General features: G+C 33.2%; 1 protein-coding gene across 1 annotated transcript in view; it reads left to right on the top strand.

Annotated features, from left to right (window-relative positions):
• The window catches only part of LOC129220071 (receptor-type tyrosine-protein phosphatase T-like), a 123,673-nt gene extending 106,380 nt beyond the window's left edge, over nucleotides 1–17,293 (top strand). Inside the window, exons 39-46 of the mRNA XM_054854407.1 lie at nucleotides 529–678; nucleotides 1,597–1,696; nucleotides 2,555–2,634; nucleotides 2,757–2,894; nucleotides 4,232–4,357; nucleotides 6,606–6,751; nucleotides 15,036–15,171; nucleotides 16,943–17,293. Coding sequence (XP_054710382.1) covers nucleotides 529–678; nucleotides 1,597–1,696; nucleotides 2,555–2,634; nucleotides 2,757–2,894; nucleotides 4,232–4,357; nucleotides 6,606–6,751; nucleotides 15,036–15,171; nucleotides 16,943–17,047 — 981 coding nt within the window. The 3' untranslated portion in view covers nucleotides 17,048–17,293. The remainder of the gene's footprint in view (nucleotides 1–528; nucleotides 679–1,596; nucleotides 1,697–2,554; nucleotides 2,635–2,756; nucleotides 2,895–4,231; nucleotides 4,358–6,605; nucleotides 6,752–15,035; nucleotides 15,172–16,942) is intronic.
• The last annotated feature ends 30 nt before the right edge of the window (nucleotides 17,294–17,323 follow it).

The following is a 17,323-nucleotide window of genomic DNA, read 5'->3' as shown; positions in this document are numbered from 1 at the left end:
TGTGCATTTTTTCCCCCAACATCTTCTAGAATGTGTGGAGGCTTTTATACATCTTCGCCTCGGAGCATCTATAAAATATTCTACTGTACTGTTGCTCTCATGTGACGATATAGTGCTTCCTTAAATTTTAAGGATCTTAATTTCCTCCAAATGTCGGGGGGGGGGGGGGGCGAAAAACATATTTCGTATTTTAATGTTTAAAAAGAAATATTACGCGTTAATAATGAAACAAATTGCAAGTTATGAAGCATTTAAGGATCAAAATCCAAGAGAAAACCTGCCCTTTTATTAGTTCCCGCAGCTGGCTTCATAATTTTTCAAGCATCAATAACTAATACAGAGGAGTTAAATGTGACAAAAACAGTTTTAAATTTATGATAAAACTTCAATGTATGTCTTATTATATTCTCATTTGATTAAAAACTGTTTCTTAATTAGTTAAAAGTGCATCAATATTCTGAAAATTAATTGACTAATTCTTAAAATGTCCATATATTAAAGTTTTTTTTTTTTTTTTCAATATTTTAGGAACAGTACACATTTATTTACGAAGCTCTTATCGAAGCAGTCCAATACGAAGATACCTCCATATCGTTGGACAAAATTGCACTTTACTTAAAAGAATTGAATTATATGAATACTTTGGATAAGAGATCTTTTATCCTTAAGCAATATAATGTAAGTATTTTTCATTCATTTCATCTCGAAGTACTTGTATAAATGTGCCAGTGAATTAATAAATGCTGGATAGGAAATTTATCTCCAATTTGCCATGCTCCAAGTTATAATGACCCTTCTAAAAGTTGCATTAAAATGTAAAAAATCCACCAAAAAGTAAATTAGGTATTAAAAAAACGTTGAAAAACCAGAGAAACTATCACAACGATTAGCACTTAGCGCGATTTCAAAAAGTTCTTAACAACATTTTAACTTCACTATAGGTATAATAAAATATAATTCGATAGAGAAGAATCTGGTGCAGTCACCAAATGTTAGGCTGGTGATTTTTGATCCTTTTATTTCTAATATTTTTGAAGTGAAACTTTTTGTGCGGAGGGCATTGAAATTCTAATCCGCAAAATTTTTGTGGGACGGAAGTGACGTAGTTGTTTTTTAATTGTTGCCAAAAACATTAAAAAAATAATAGTAATTTTAAAATTAGATTTGGAATTAAATTTAACAAATTAATTTCAAGGCGGAACTTAAACATATATTTGTGTATTTTTGGCATTTTAAACTTTTCAAATAATGCAGATTTTTAAGATTTCTTTGATTTAAGGCAAGTCATCAAATTAAAAGCGTAATCTACTTTGCTTCAGTCAGGCATAGAAAGAACAAGAGCGTGGCGTGAGAGAAAACTTGTGGGTGAAGGGACAGTTCAGAATGTAAAAAAGAAAATATAAAAAATTAACTTCTATCGTGTGTCTTTACTCATTTTTTTTTTTTCGTACATTCAATTATAAGAAATTAAAGTTTTTTAGGAATTATAGGAAAACGTTGGATTACTTGAAAAGATTTTTGCTCGTACAGATTTCAACCATGAAATCCCAAACAATCAATATCACTTATATTTATTGATATTTTTTAATACTTTAGAAGCTCAACAGGACGCAGAAGAAAGTTGATGTCAGCCGCTGTTCTGTAGCTCTTTCTGAAGCAAATATTTTCAAGAACAGAGATCCTTTAACAGTTCCATGTATGTATGCACTTTATGTTCAATTTTATAATATGTTACATACTATGTTTTTATTATTATCATTTTTTTATCAGACGGAAAGTAATAACGTGATTTGTTATATTTACGCTCTATATGTACACTGCAGACGATGAAAAAAAATTTCCCCACGAAAGAGACACCAAGGAACGTAAAATGTGTATAAAAGACACAAAAGGACCTGATATTAAAAAACATTTCAAAACATTCTATTGAAGAACTCAGACCTATTTCAAATCATTCTTTTATTTACCCTTACTAAACGACTAATTGTTTGCGATCGTCGAATTTCTTGATTATGTTGCAACAAATCAAGTTCGAAACAAATAGCGTAGAAAATAAATTCATCTCTGACACTGGTAAAAGCTTCGTTCCGCATATTAGAGATCATAGGTTTGATTCCCCCTACCTCCCTGGGTGCTATTTCCTTGTCACTGTGTTGTTATTCTTTCTTGTGTTTGTTCAGGGTCAAAGGCGCTTTGTACGTGGCTCTCTATGTATGTGAAACTGATTAGCTGATATATAAAAAAATTAATAAATAAATAACCTTATAGTACTCTCATGGGTCAGAAATAACTTCAAAACAACCTCCATAATTGATCTCAATATGTTCTCAGGTGAATTTAAATAAATCGAATAGATGTTTCTTTCCTAAGTTTTCGTTAATGGAAATTTATGTTTATAATGTAAATTAGTAAACAGTCCGTATTTTTAGGTTAATACTTCATTTTTTGCAAAAAAAAAAAAAAAAAAAGAAAAAAACGTTTGCCATGCTTGTTTATAGTAGCCATAAAACTAGTACATTTTTGTTTTAAATTTAATTTTTATGTTTTCCAACAGTGGATTCCTCTCGAATAAAACTGTTTCCTGACAGCACGACAGAAGAGGGATCTGATTACATCAATGCAGTCTTTATTGATGTAAGTTTTGTATTCTAAGTTCATTAAATCTCTCTTATGAATGCGGTATAAAATTCATCATATTTGTGTGTCATCGCTAATTTTTTTCCCAAACGAAACCGTTTTACTTTCATTTTTTTTAGGGTTATCGAAAGAAAGCAGTCTACATCGCAACTCAAATGCCGATGACGCACACTGTGGACGATTTCTGGCGCATGATTTACCATTACAAATCATCACTCATCATCATGCTCAATGGAAGTGATGAAACTGAAGACCTGGTAAGGAAGAATAAAAATAAGTTTTACTCATAGTTACTGGCTTCTGGGCGGTGCCTTGGTTGATAATGGTACTTGGTTGATACTGTTGTCATGGAACTTTGATGACTGCTGTGTGTTAAATCTATGGTGGTCACAAAGTCCTCCAAGTTCCTGTTACGGTGAACCTTTGGTTATGGTGAACCAGAGGTTCCTCGGTCTCTATTTGAAGTCGAAAAGTTTTCTGGTCTTCTGTCTTATGGGCACCACCCGGCCGGTAAACTACTTTTGCTGAAAGCACTGGGGTTCCTCGAATAACATGACCTTAGACATGCCATAGAGAGACATGACATAGACAGGCCTAGACATTTCTATCACAGAATCGTCAAGTCTGTCTCACAGATGTTTCCCCAAAAGAGTCACGTGGTTCGGTCCAAAAATACATCAAGATTATATATTTCTGAAACTATTTATAAAGCTCAAAAGTAATTTTCCTGTTTCAAACACCAATAAAGACCCTTATGAAGTTTTGTACGATAAAATTGATATTGCAAACAATGACTTTCAACACGATTCTGCTGATTAATATCACTATTAGCTTTTCCATAAACATAGCCATTGATTGATGAACTATTCTCATCAAAATGGATATCATTTTTTAAATTTTTTAGCAACATTTTTTTTCTTCCAATACATTTATGCAATTTATTTCCTCAATGTTCCTCATAAAGAAGATTTATGTTTTTGTTCAGAAACTTGGATCAGTGTCCTAAGTTTGGAATGTATTTACGATTTCTCAAATTTATGAATAAATAAGTTAAACTGAATTATTTAAGCGGAAATGAATGTGCACAGATACGGCACAAGTATATAGCCGAGAAGAACAATGACAAAATTGCAATTAATGCTGCTCAGTTAACGTAGGCAAACAAAGTTGGTTCTATAAAAAAAATGCCTATTTTTTTTTTTTTTTTTTTTGAAGATTCAAGATAGATAAACTTACCCATAATCCGAAGCATTAAAGTCTCATATTACGTGAAAACATAACTATTCGTTTACCCCTGTAACACTAATTATTTCTTACTGGTAGAATACTGTCAAGTTTACCAGCCACCAGCTCTCAAAACAAAATTAGTCAAAATGTCCCAAGTAATTCTAAAATGAATGCAAATTTTAAAAAAAAAATCTTTGCTTTGTTTCTTTCGAAGGAATGTCACATAAATCTCTTTCAAATATGAGTAATGAGTAGAAAAACCTTTCTGTTTTTTAAAACATTGATTCAAAAAATAAATAAATAAAACTCATTTTGTTTTTGATAAGATACACAGATAATTTTTTGTTATTATCTGTCTTTTCTACAGAATATTGGAATCTATTGGCCAGAAATCGAGTCTAGTGTATTTGGAGATCTTGAAGTTCATCTAGTCAGTACAGAAAAACACAGCGAACTCATCACTCGCATTCTAATGGTCTCAAATGCATACATGGTAAAAAAATGTTAATTTATTTCTCTTTTACCTTGTGTTTTTAAACTATGAAAACCTTGTGTTTTAACTCAGTTGGATATCGTTTAGTACCTCTCGGATCTTTAGAGAGGTTTCAGCCATGCTTCTCCCCGGACAAAACTGCGCCCTCTATGTTAATACAAAACGTTTTTATATCTTCTTAAAGCCAACCGTTCAATATCCTTTTTACCCTGTGTTCTAACTGAGTTAAAATCAGAATCTCTAGAGCACTAGAATATTTGAGAGAGGCTTTAGCTATGCACCCCTAATCATAATTCCCACAAAACTGTTTTGAATCACCTGAAAACTATCCATTCAAGAACCATTTCGCATCTCTCTCAATTTAATTAGAAATCATAAAAGCTGAATATTTTTTTTTTCAAAAAACATTTAAAATACATTTTATATTGTTTTGGCTTTCAAATAGTACTTTTAGCAAGATTTAGTTTGTTCCTATTGAAGTGACATTGTGACACGCAAACGTTTTTGACCGTTTTAAATACTGCGCCACTTTTTCGTGATGATTGCAGGGCTGGGCACCAGACACAATCGTTTTAAGTCTTGTAACAATCACAAGTTGGTGCAATACTTAAATTAGTAAAATAAGTTCACGTATCAGAATGCCTCCCCGTAGCCACTAAGTCGCTCACGATATTTAATTCATCCTCAAATAAGAAGGGTCAAGGCAATGCGTTCTTTCTATTCTCGCATTAAGTAGCTAATTGTTAAAAACTTTTACTACTACTTTTAATACAATTACAGCTACTAGCAATACAAAAGTTGTTGTACACGCAAATTATGCTTGCAAATTACAAGCTGCCGTTTCATAACGAAGTTCTGGAAAAACTACTTGAAATTAAACTACAGTATGCTCCCGATTATCCGTGTTCGGATTATCCGGTTTGCGGATTATCCGTACATCATTTCGGAATCACACTTTTCTAAAGCTTCGATGATGTCATCGATGTATCGATAACATCATTGAGGAAGTTAAAGAAATCGAAGGTTTCGAATCAGTTGACGCTGAAAATGTCGAAGCGTGGTTTAAAAGCGACGAATGTGAATCAGGATATCAATGTCTTACTGACGAAAATATCATTGAACTTGTTACTGAATCAAACGCAAGTGATGATACTGAAAACGAAGATGAAGACGTGAAGCTTATGCAATTTCACATTCTACTGCTCTAAAATCTGTGGGTCACTTATTGGATTACATGAGTGAAAGAAGTTACGATTACGGAGAAATAGTTGCAGTAAGAAAAATTCGTACGGACATACGCAACAATTTAAACAAACAAAGAAAACAAAAATGTATCACCGATTTTTTTTAAGCAAATAAATTTCGAAGAAAAGTTCCTGGTTTGTGTGAGTATTTAGTTTTTTCTAATTTCCCCTTGAATAGTTACCTGCCTATTCCTTAAATGATTTTTCGGATTATCCGTGTTTTTCGATTATCCGTGCTACGCGATTAGCACGGATAATCGGGAGTATACTGTACTTGAATTTAATTAAGTAACAGGGCAAGTTATGTTTTTCGTTCTTTAAACGATAAATTCAATGAAATACGTTTTAAATGATTAATTAAGTTTAATTTAACAAATCATAAAAATATTTTAAATTTTTCATTAGTTCGTGGAGCATAGTGGGATAACTTGAGAGCCTTACAAAATTCAATTTATTTAAAAAAAAACATTTAGGATAAATATGAAAAAATTAGTAAGAACTTAAAAGTAGTGTAATCCCTTTCTGCAATTAAAATTTCTTTAAAACCAAAATTAAGGAAAGTATAACAAGCAAATAGCAACACTGTGCCTCCCGCCCTTATTGACCACATGTTTTAAATTCTACCACGTCGCCGATAGAATTGACTTCAATACATTGAAGTTGAAATTTTAGTTAATAAAAGAGGTTCATATTATAGGAGCGCTATATCTTATCCTTTGAGAAGAGATAAAATGGAGGGAGTGAAGAATTTCATTCGTGAAAGAAAGACCTCAAGTCACGTGATAGCTTTTAATGCGAAGCATTGGGAAAAATCAGGTTTCTTTTACTATGGTCTCACGCAAAACGTGCTAATCATTTGTCGTTGTTGAGTCACGAGATTTGGGGTCTTTGCCTCAGCTTTTGCTAAGCCAAGGACTTGCTCCTTCCATTTACTAATTTCTGCTCTTACTCTTTCCTGACCCTTCTTTCCAAGTATTTATAATGTTTTTTTTTTTTTCCTGCAGCCGAATGAAGAGCCTCACAAAGTGGTTCAGCTGCAGTATAAAGGTTGGTGTTCGGAGATGAAAGCCGCTTCCATGATCAAATTGGTACAAATTTCTGAATCATGGCACGGAACGTTGGCCGAAGGACCCATTACAGTGCACTGCATGTAATACTTGTTTTTACCATGGTCACAATTGAATTTTTCTTGAGTTCAGTTTGTTGTTTACAAATACGGAATTTTAATCTTTACCTTTCTTTTAAAAGAAAGTCTTGAGAATTTGTGTTAGTTTTTTAGTATATAAAACTACACAATCACCCTCAAATACATTTTCATTATGTCATCACTAAAGCCATCAAAGACACAAAATATAATTTGAGCTTTAACATCGAATTACGGAAGGTGTCATTTTGATCCTAAGCAATTTGTTTTTTGCCAACTGCTCCTCTGTATTTTTATAAAAAGCTTAATCTTTCCTTTTCTTTTCCTAAATCATGGTGCTGTATAATAATATTACGTTTTCAAAAAACCTGTTTTTTTTTTTTTTTAATTTACACTAAAGGATTATGAAGGGGTGCGACATCGATGTCAATGTTTTGGAAACATCGATGTTTTTGTCAAATCATCGATGTTTTACTTTCGATGTTTTTGGACCATCGATGTTTTGGTTTCGATGTTGATGTTTTTGCATTTTAATGAAAATTATCATAAAATTTGCGGCAATTTTCTCGCTAGGTAGTTAAGTTTACTTATGAAGTAGCCAAAAAAAAATTTTTTTTTTTTTTTTTGCACCCATTTTATAAGATCAATTTTTCTGTGCAGAGGATGATTTTTGGGAAAACTACAAGATAGTAGAAGATTACTAGAGAGTGAGGAAGAGGTCAAAGCTATTGGGAGAACCTGACACTGGTAGTCTGGTGCCAGAACTTGCAGTCTATTTCAAGGCTCTAGTTCTTAAACTAAAGGAAAATCCTATACGTTACTACGGTGAAAATTATAACTTTAAAAAATTCCGATCTGGTAAAAGTTGCTTTTTAAAGTATTTGATAGTGATGGCAACTTCGTTTCCATCCGAAAGAGATGTTTCTCTGACTGGCGGGATAGTTTGCGAAAAAAGAAATGCGTTTCTGGGGAACTAAGTAAACAAACTTCGTTTGCTCCAAACTGTCAACCCCAATATTGGGGGTTACTTATCGATTTCACCCACCAAGTCGTCCCTATATTACTTACAATTTGTGTTTAATTATTTAACTAACAGTACAACACATATTTCTTACTCTTAAAAATAATCGTTTATAGCTAGAAGTGTGGGAGGATGTCATTTTGACCCTTTTGAGAAAAACGAATGCCCGTACATTATCTGATGCTGAATCAGAGCAGAAACTTAAAAATGCCTCTTGGAACATATCATTGCAAGAACTAGAAGCATTTAATAGTGTTTTTGTACATAAAAGGGAGCATTAGCTGCCAGTTTCTGAAATGCAACTTAATGTAACTGAAACAGCACTGGTTATTTTAAAGGTATTTTAAGCTTTCTAATACTTCATTATATATCCTTAAAATCTCTTCATCCTTTAAATAAACTGCCTTTTTATAAACATGTTTAGTTAAAACTAATTTCAGCAAATATGCAACATTGTGTAGGGAACTGGAGATTTTTTCTTAGACAGTCAAAGTGACCCTTGGCGTAGGCTTAGGAAGACCGTCATTAAGCTGCATACAGACTGAGCACATGACGTCACGTATCAAACGCTAGAGAAGGGAGAGTTGAAATCTTTTGAAATTTTACCGATTTGCCTTGAGTACTCATTGGCTACTTTATGTTTAATGTGCAGACACCGACGGTAAATGAGTCGAAATTGACTTGCGTAACCTCACGGTTCAGTGTGCATGTAGCTTTAACACACATGCTTCAAGGCACCGTTTCTTACACGTAGTTAATTCACTTATGAATTAAACTTGGATTATTGTACGTAAGATTAGATCGAAATGCAGTATGAATTTTTAAAATAACAGTCAAAATCTTCTAGGACCAATTTTCGCTCAACTTAGTTTATTGAATGTTATTAGTTTATTGGTGGCTGGAGACCACCAATGTCTTGCCCAATTAGTCTTTGAACTTGATAGTTTTTTCTTTCGTAAAATTGCTGTATTTATTGTGCAAACTAGTGCTCCCCAACCCTGTACCCATGGGCACCCAGTAGTAGAGGGGCTATGGTAGAAAATATAGCCGGAAACTGCATTTTGTGATAAAATCATGAAACTTGGTATGCATGTAGACAATGTACTAACAAACATTTTTGGAAGGGGAGGCAATTCAAAATCCCCCCCCCCCCCCCAAAAAAACCCCTGACAGCCATTTTTGGTCAAAAATCCAAAACTACTTTTTTTTTTTTTTTTTTTGAAAAATACCCACTGTATCTTCTTTTAGGAGTTCTGTTATGCTTACTAAAGCGTAAAAAGTCATCAAAATATCTCTAAACCTCCTAATTTTAAAATTAATTTTAAAAACTTGATTTTTTTAAACAAAACTTTAACTAATCAAAGTCTTTAACATTTCTTGAGGGGTTGTTTGTGAAATGTTTTTTTATGCATTTTAAAGCACTGTGTTAGGGAACATCAATTTATTTACAGTAGAACCCAATAATCCGAACCCCAAAAATCCGAAACATCAGCAAATCCGAACCTATGTTTTAAAGTTTACTATTAAAAATTGATTACAAAACTGAGAATAAAACTAGAAATTAAAAACCATAAACAAAGCTAGTAACTTTTCAAAACTTGAAACAAACATTTGAATTGTTGCTTAAGAATAAATACAGCACTTTGATTAGTTAAAGCGAAATCAATTTTCATTATTGGTGAAAAGAAAAACCCCTTCAAACACTTGGAAATAAAGTACGCAATTTTTTGGAAGTTTCACTCACATTCTGCAGTTTTATCAGTCATATGTGCACTTGAAATAAGGGGGAGGGGACACGGACGTTGTTTTTACAGAACCCTAATCTTTATTATTATTAAACGCTTTAAAACAAGTTTAAAGTTTTTTCTCATTAGACGATTTGAGGTGTTTGTTCTATGTTTTAAACGTTGTAAGAGGAAGAAATATTTAATTACTACAATAAGAAGTTTAGTGCTATGTTAATAAAGCTAGCAATATTTTTACTATTAATAAAATCGTTATTTATTGAAATATAATTCACTGTTACAAAAACTGCAACTAAATTGCAATACAAATCTGATTAAGTGATGCATACAACGATTATATAGAAGGCAATTTAAAACGTTTGAATTAACAAGTAATTTACCCAAGTACTTAACATTTTCCATTGCAGTATTTACACATAGGTGTTTAGATAAGTCCATTTTTGAAGCACCCACAAGTTATTTGAGAGCAGTTTTTTTTTTTTTTTTTAACACTTGCATAACGTAAATTCGCTTTCAGCAAGAACTTGAAGCTTCGGGCAAACTCAAACAAATAAGAACGTGCTTTTCATCAGTTACAGTAAAACTCCAATCATAAATTAAAGTTAAGGCTAAATTTTTGGACATACTGCCCCACTGATGTCCAACTTGATAAGCACTAAATAACTTTCCTTAGGGCTTCAGCTGTGTGTGGTAAGTTATTCATTGATCATTGTTCGCTGGTGGAAAAACAGTGTTCAGCTTCATTTACAGACGGCAAGTTGCATGCAGACGAGTAGTAGCAAAGATTAATGAATCGCTAAGATATTTGAAATTTTTAATTAGGTGTGCATTTTTTTAGGTTAGGATATATATATATATATGAAAATACACCAATAACATCAGGTTAGTCTTTTCATCATTTCCACATCGTCACTTTTTTCCGACCTGCAAGAAAAGAGGTAAACATGAGAGTTCCGCTGAGAATGAGTGGAATTCTCTTAGAACAACTGATTTTGGCTGACCGAATTTGTACGTAAAGTCTTCGACTAGTATAAGTCGAAAGTGTTTTCCAGCTCCAAAATCTTCTTTATCCCCTTTTTGTACAGCTGATGAAAGCATCGTTGTCAACAGTTCCAACGAATATGCTCACGTGTCCTCTAATTGCAGCATGCAAAACATGAACGAAGATCCAGAAATTAGCTTCCTCGTGATTTTATGGCACTAGGTCTTATTCGATGAAAATCACCGTCACATCATTAAGAGCAAACATAAGATCATATAGCTAGTACAATCATGGAAAACAATTCTGTCTTATCTGCGTTTCGTAAAAACTGAACCAGTTCTTAGAAAGCAAATCATTTTCTCTAAAATGATATCTTTCTCTTATTCCTCTTATATGTCTTACTTGTTGTATCCTGAAAAGAATGCAGATACTCCACCGAAAAGTTTTCTGTCCTAGGTCCTTTTATGTGAACGATAAAGAACCATCATAGACAATGGCGTCACAATATATCTCCATTGCACTTATTTTAAAATTAGAATTCATCATTTGCATCTGCATCATCCCATCTTAACTCGTTTTCTTCTTCTCTCGAGTTGTTTTCATCAGTAGAAATACTATAATTTAACTCATTGAGCAGGAATATTATTGACCAGGACTTATTTCCCGTTCAAAGAGCTCCATTAATTGAAATCGATAGAGGGTGAGGTTGATTTTCATAGAGGAGAAATTCAACTAGATTGAAATTTACGGTATTGCAAATAATGAAAAGCTTTGAAAACGAATCTGTATCGGATTTTAATCTTTTCTGTAAAAGAACAGACTTACTGATTTTTCTGGAAAAATGAAATGCTAAAAAAGTTGTTGTTTTTCTACCCGTAAACATAAAGTGAGTTTTGAGTCACAATTCTTTCTCTATAAATTTGTTGCACCGGTTTTTTTCATCAACTTGACCAATCTTCATCAGTTGCTCTACATATTCTTCGTCTACTGCTACATTCGTCTCCAATGTGAGCAATTCTTTCGACGACTCTGAAGATGGATTCTCATGTTTAGCTATTTCTCTTCAAGACCTTTCTTGAAAACATGCTTTGGAAACTTAACATTTCTTTATTGCGCATACACAGCGTTTCTTTAAATCAGCACATGTAACTTTTTCAAACTGTGTAATTAAATCGATAAATTGAAGACCAGCCAACATCCATCTTCTTAACGCAGTTGGATATGTGAAAGACCAATAGCTCCACCATCTCCTTTCACTATGCATTGTTTTGCTAACCATGGTCCGATCCAATGACAGAAAACACGTTCATTGTCTTTTTTACAACAAACGTTCCTTTTTCAAAGGCTTTGTGTACGTCTGGAAGGTTTGTACGTTAAAGAAAAAGATCTTGAATAAAAACTGGTAACTATCCAGCATAGTTACCAAAGTATATGTATAGCGTATAGCAATAAAATGAAAAAAAACACACACACACACACACGCACAAAATCTACACCTTCAAAGTTTCAGTAAAGATATTAAAGTTGGTTGAAATCTATGATCTAATAAACTTTAATTTTAAAAGCACCAGCTTTAATATGGTGCTCCAAAACTTGAATTTGTTTATATATATATATATATGTTTTTTTTATTTATTTTTTAATAAAATGAGAAAAAGCTTACTGATGATCAATTGAGTGACGGAGAATTAATAACGGCAACAATAGTAATAATAATAATGAACAGAAATTTAAAATTCAACTTTAAATTTCTTTCTATTAGAATTATGTTGTCTTGAAATAAAATTCTCCCGTTTTTCTTCAAGTCCTTATTCTATTATACCCTTCGCAACTAGTTTCAATTATGCTGCTCAGTCATTTAAAACGAGGGGCATCATGACCGGATAATTGGACAGTTCGGGCAATTCGAGTTCGGATAACTGGAACCCTACTTTGATATAACACTAATGTAATGTATCTTCAAATTCAGAAACCTGTAATTCTGTTATGGGGGGGGGGGAATTCACTTCAGGGAACTCACAATTTAAAAATATCGATTTTTTTTTTTAACCACTTTTTGTGAAGATATTTCTGAAATTAGACATTTTTTGGAGTTTTAAATAGTAAAAAATGTAAGAAACATCCATGGAATGACACAACCAATGATTTAAAAAGTTATAATAACGAAAATTTAAAAAGAATCGCCGTTTTTGGTTTTGGATCAAAAATGGCCGCCAGGGGGGTTTTGGGGGGATTTTGGAATGCCTCCCCTTCCTAAAATTTTTGTTTATACAATGTCTACAAGCATGCCGAGTTTCATAATTTTATCACAATTTGCAGTTTCTTTCCCTGTAGCCCCCCGACTAAAGTACCCCTGCCGATCCTCTTGCGTATGCCCGCTCTATGACTACGATGAAAAAAAAAACATTTCCCCCCCAGTCAGAGATAATCACCGATAAAGCATCGGTAATATTTACCATTGTCTCAGGATTTATTGTCCTCCGCATACAAAATATATGATTTCCAAATTTCGTCTCGGTATCACTGTATTATCCACCAGGAGGTTTTGTGTGGTATAATGCTACCCTTTGGTGAGTCATGAAAACAGCACCTTTTCAATGTAACTGTGTAAAAATCCTAACATCATTTTGCATACGTTTGCCCTAAAAAGGCTCTGGCTAGATTTGTAATTTCAATTGAAGAAATGAAAAATATGTTTCCTTGTCAACGACCAGAAATGTTTTGAACTCCCTCCCTCGTTTGCTAACGTATTCGGTTTAAACGTAGTTCAGACATCGTCCGCACATCACTTTCGCCACATTAAGCGGACAGACGTACGCTTTCCGAAAAGGGAGAAGCATTTATATATTCCGAACGCGAGTAAAGTATATGTCAGTACTCTCACCCAATAGAGAAAGCGCGCTTATCTCGTGCAGATCAATGAAATCTGACTCCCAACTCTACGGACGTCAGATATCTAGCTTCTCGTCACGTTGACGGGTCCGGTATAATACAGCTTGCTGCCATGGCAACGCCGCCCAAAAACTTGTTTTAGGGGAGGGGGGAAGCGGAGCTCACGTGCCGTGTGAATGTTGCTTTATTTACAAACATAATGAAAACCTAAACTATTAAAGCTTCAAGATGAAAGGGAATGAACATACGTGACTAAAATTAAAGCCCTAAGAAAGATCGTAGCTTAAGTAGCGAGACGTCCGCCATCTTGGGGATAAACTCCGCTTTCAGCCGATGTTTGCTATGATGAAGTAGTGTGTTTTGCTTCCTGATTGTGGTGCTTCTTGATTGTAAATTGAGGATAGAGTTAATAAGAAACCACAAAGAAGAAGCAAAACATGCTACTTCATTATAACAAAAAGAGGCGTTTAGCCTCAAAATGACTGACGTGTTACTTAAGACAGTGGCGTAGCTAGACCCGACTTTCGGGGGGGGGGGGGGTATTTCTTATATATATATATATATATATATATATATATATATATATATATATATATAGCTATATATATAATATATATATATATATATATATATATATATATATATATATATATATATATATATATATATATATATATATAGATATATATGTATAATCGCTTGGAATTTTTCCCTTTTCTTCTTTTTTTTTCTTTCTCTTCTCTCTTCTTTTTCTCTTTTTTTTTGAGACTAACTTTTCGGGGGGGGGGGGGGTTGTCCCCAAACCCCCCCCCCTTAGCTACGCCCCTGACTTAAGATACGATTTAGGGCTTTAACTACAATACGCGTTTGAAGCTAAATTGATTTTGTGAAATTCTTAGATTGTTACAACGCTAATTATTGTTATCGACAAGGCATAGTCGTAGAGTTTGAAAAATAAAAGTTGTGATCTTCCTCACCCCTATTTTGACTAATAGAATCGGTTAAGCTGCAGATAATCAACTTATCAGAGTCAGAATATACAGTGTTGACAAGTTATTTCTTTACTAATAATAAAGCTGAAAGTCTCTCTGTCTGGATGTCCGGAGGATGTCTGGATGTCTGGATCTCTGTGACGCGCATAGCGCCTAGACCGTTCGGCCGATTTTCATGAAATTTGGCACAAATTTAGTTTGTAGCATGGGGGTATGCACCTTGAAGCTTTTTTTTTCGAGAATTCGATGTGGTTCTTTTTCTATTCCAATTTTAAGAACAAAACTATCATAAGATGGACGACTGAATTGCGAAATTATCGTAACGTGGAACCGTAACATGGGCACAAGGCAATTGGCGAGATACGAAATTATCATAACATGGAACCGTAACATGAGTACAAGCCAATTGGCGAGAAAATTCACCGTACATTATTAAAAATATACAGGTGAACCAAAAGACCTTTTAATTTTTCTATTACGGGTAAAGTCGTGCGGGTATTTTAAAATAAAGGTGAAGGAACAGGCTGTAGTGTAGAGGGTATAGGGAAAATAAATTTTTTACAATCTTAAAAAACCTTTAAAATAATTTTCTTTAAAGTGCAGAAAAATATTTTATATGAACTTTATCTCTTTACTATTTGACTCATTATTTTTCCAGGGACGGTGCAACTCGCAGTGGATTGTTCATAGCCGCTGGTTTTATTTGCGACCAAGTGAAACATGAAGAATCCTTGGATATCTTCCAGGTTGTAAAGAGCATTCGCACCAACAGGCCAGAGTTTATTCCAAATTCTGTAAGTCAATAGTCAGTTGAGCAGAATTATGATGATTTAAAAACGTGTTACGATGGGTTTAAAACCATAAAACATCGTTTGACCTCTTCATTTAGCTGGGAACTAAGGACTGCTCATTTAATGTAATTTTCCTCATCAAAAGGAAAAAAAAATATAAGAAATTCTTGAGGCATTATGAGGTAGTGGTTCAAGCATGAGGCTGTGGCCTTTGCATGAGTGTTTGAGGCATGAGACAGTGAGCGAGGCAATGACCTTCGCGTAAGGAGTGACTGAGTGAAACGAGTAATTGTAAATGGGGTTGTTGCCTTCAATCAAAAGTAGTACTTTTCGTCACTGAAATTGATAGAATAAGCAAAAAAGAAACATGGACTCAGAAAATACTTTCATTTTCCAACAGTTATTTTTTTAATTATTTTTTTAAAATGTCCGATTCTTCAAACATGCATGGTCTTTATGACGTCGCAAATGATTTACTATGGCACATCTTTCTATCGCTTTTCCACGTTATGATAATCAAGAAGCGAATTACAATTCCTCTCTACGCTTGCTATCAACCATATCGTTGCCAATACACGTGAGTAAAGATGCGAATTAAATAATTTGAACCGTGAATGGCAACACTGAATGGCATTTCATCATTTGTGATGTCATCCGCAGAAGCGTTGAACGATGAAAGAGCACCAATTTAAGTAATTTTTTAAAAATATTAAACTTAAAGAAACTATTTAAAAAATGGTCAGATTCTATGTTTTTAAGTACGTTCTTTCAGAAAAAAATGCTTTTAAAATTTTGGAAGCGACCCCATTATTAAAGCAGACACTCGTTGACACGTGACTTTACGTATGCATTGCAAATTTGTTTACATTGATTTAGAACCCGTTAACATGAGTTCAGTGCATTTGGAAATTTATTTCCACTAACCTAGATCTTGTTAACAGAAATCACTGGAAAGCGAACAATTTTAACATTTAAATGAATGAAACAACGTTAATCGGCACGAAATTTAAAAAAACTGCAAACACGTGCTTTGGGGTTACGAGGACTTCATTTAGGAATGCAAAAGACACGAGTTTATGGGTGAAACGACCTCCGACAAAAGCTGCTTTTGAGAGTATTACTCGAAAAACCATAACATAGAAAGAAAACAATAAGATAGTTCAAAGCAAATTCGCCATAACTTCTTTGGTACTGCATATATTAATTAAAAACTAACAAAGCAAGTAGGAGGATGTAGGGTAAAACGAAACAGTTACAATGACTTACATTTTCAAAATGAGCAAATTGGAAAATTGTTTTGAAAATTACAGTACATAAAAAAGAATGCACTTTTTATAAAAGTTGCAATGTAATTCATTTTTGGCAGTAAATTTGTACCTTCCAAGAAAAAAAAAGAAAAAATAACTGAAAAATTTGCACTCAGTCTTGAGTATACGGCAAAATACGAATTAAAATAGTTTCCCTATGTAATATTTTGTTAAAAATAATTTTCATTAAATGAGTGAATAAATAAACGAATAAATGAGTAAATGAATAAAAAATGAAAAAATTTAACGAAAAAATTAATTTCTCTATTAATATATGAGCAAAATGCTTTTTAGTTATTTGTGTTTGTTTGTTTATTAAACATTGATTTTAATTTATTTTTAATCATTCATTCAACTACTAATTTTTTCATATCCTCGGTATACTCCAGCTTCGAATATCACTTTTGTATGTGTGTAAGTGTGTGCGTGTTTGAGACTAATTGAGATCTAATTATTTTTCTTTGTAGGATCAATATCGATTTTTGTTTGAAGTGGCGCTTGAAGTCGCCGAGCCCATTTTGGAAAAAAATGAAGATCAACAACCCCCCAAAAAACTCACATTTAAACTTTGATTCTTTGTGATTGAAAATCAGTGAAAAACAATTCATACCTGTAGTGCGAATTACAAGTTGTTGAGTGATTTGCCTTTATTATGTACATATTCTTTGTTCCTTAATAATTTTGTCTTTGATACATTTTTTTGTCTGATGATTAAACTTTAGCCAATAATGTTTGCCTTAATAGATAGTATATTATTATACTTGGATCATGTAAAATATCAGCAGTAATGTTACAGTTATCCAGTCTGATACCTTGAAAATTTCTAAACACATTAGCTAGCGTTTTGA

Source organism: Uloborus diversus, chromosome 4, assembly GCF_026930045.1.
Source record: "Uloborus diversus isolate 005 chromosome 4, Udiv.v.3.1, whole genome shotgun sequence".
Classification (NCBI taxonomy): Eukaryota; Metazoa; Arthropoda; class Arachnida; order Araneae; family Uloboridae; genus Uloborus; species Uloborus diversus.
Note: the sequence above shows the minus strand (reverse complement) of the source record. Positions and strands in the feature narration are given on the sequence as shown.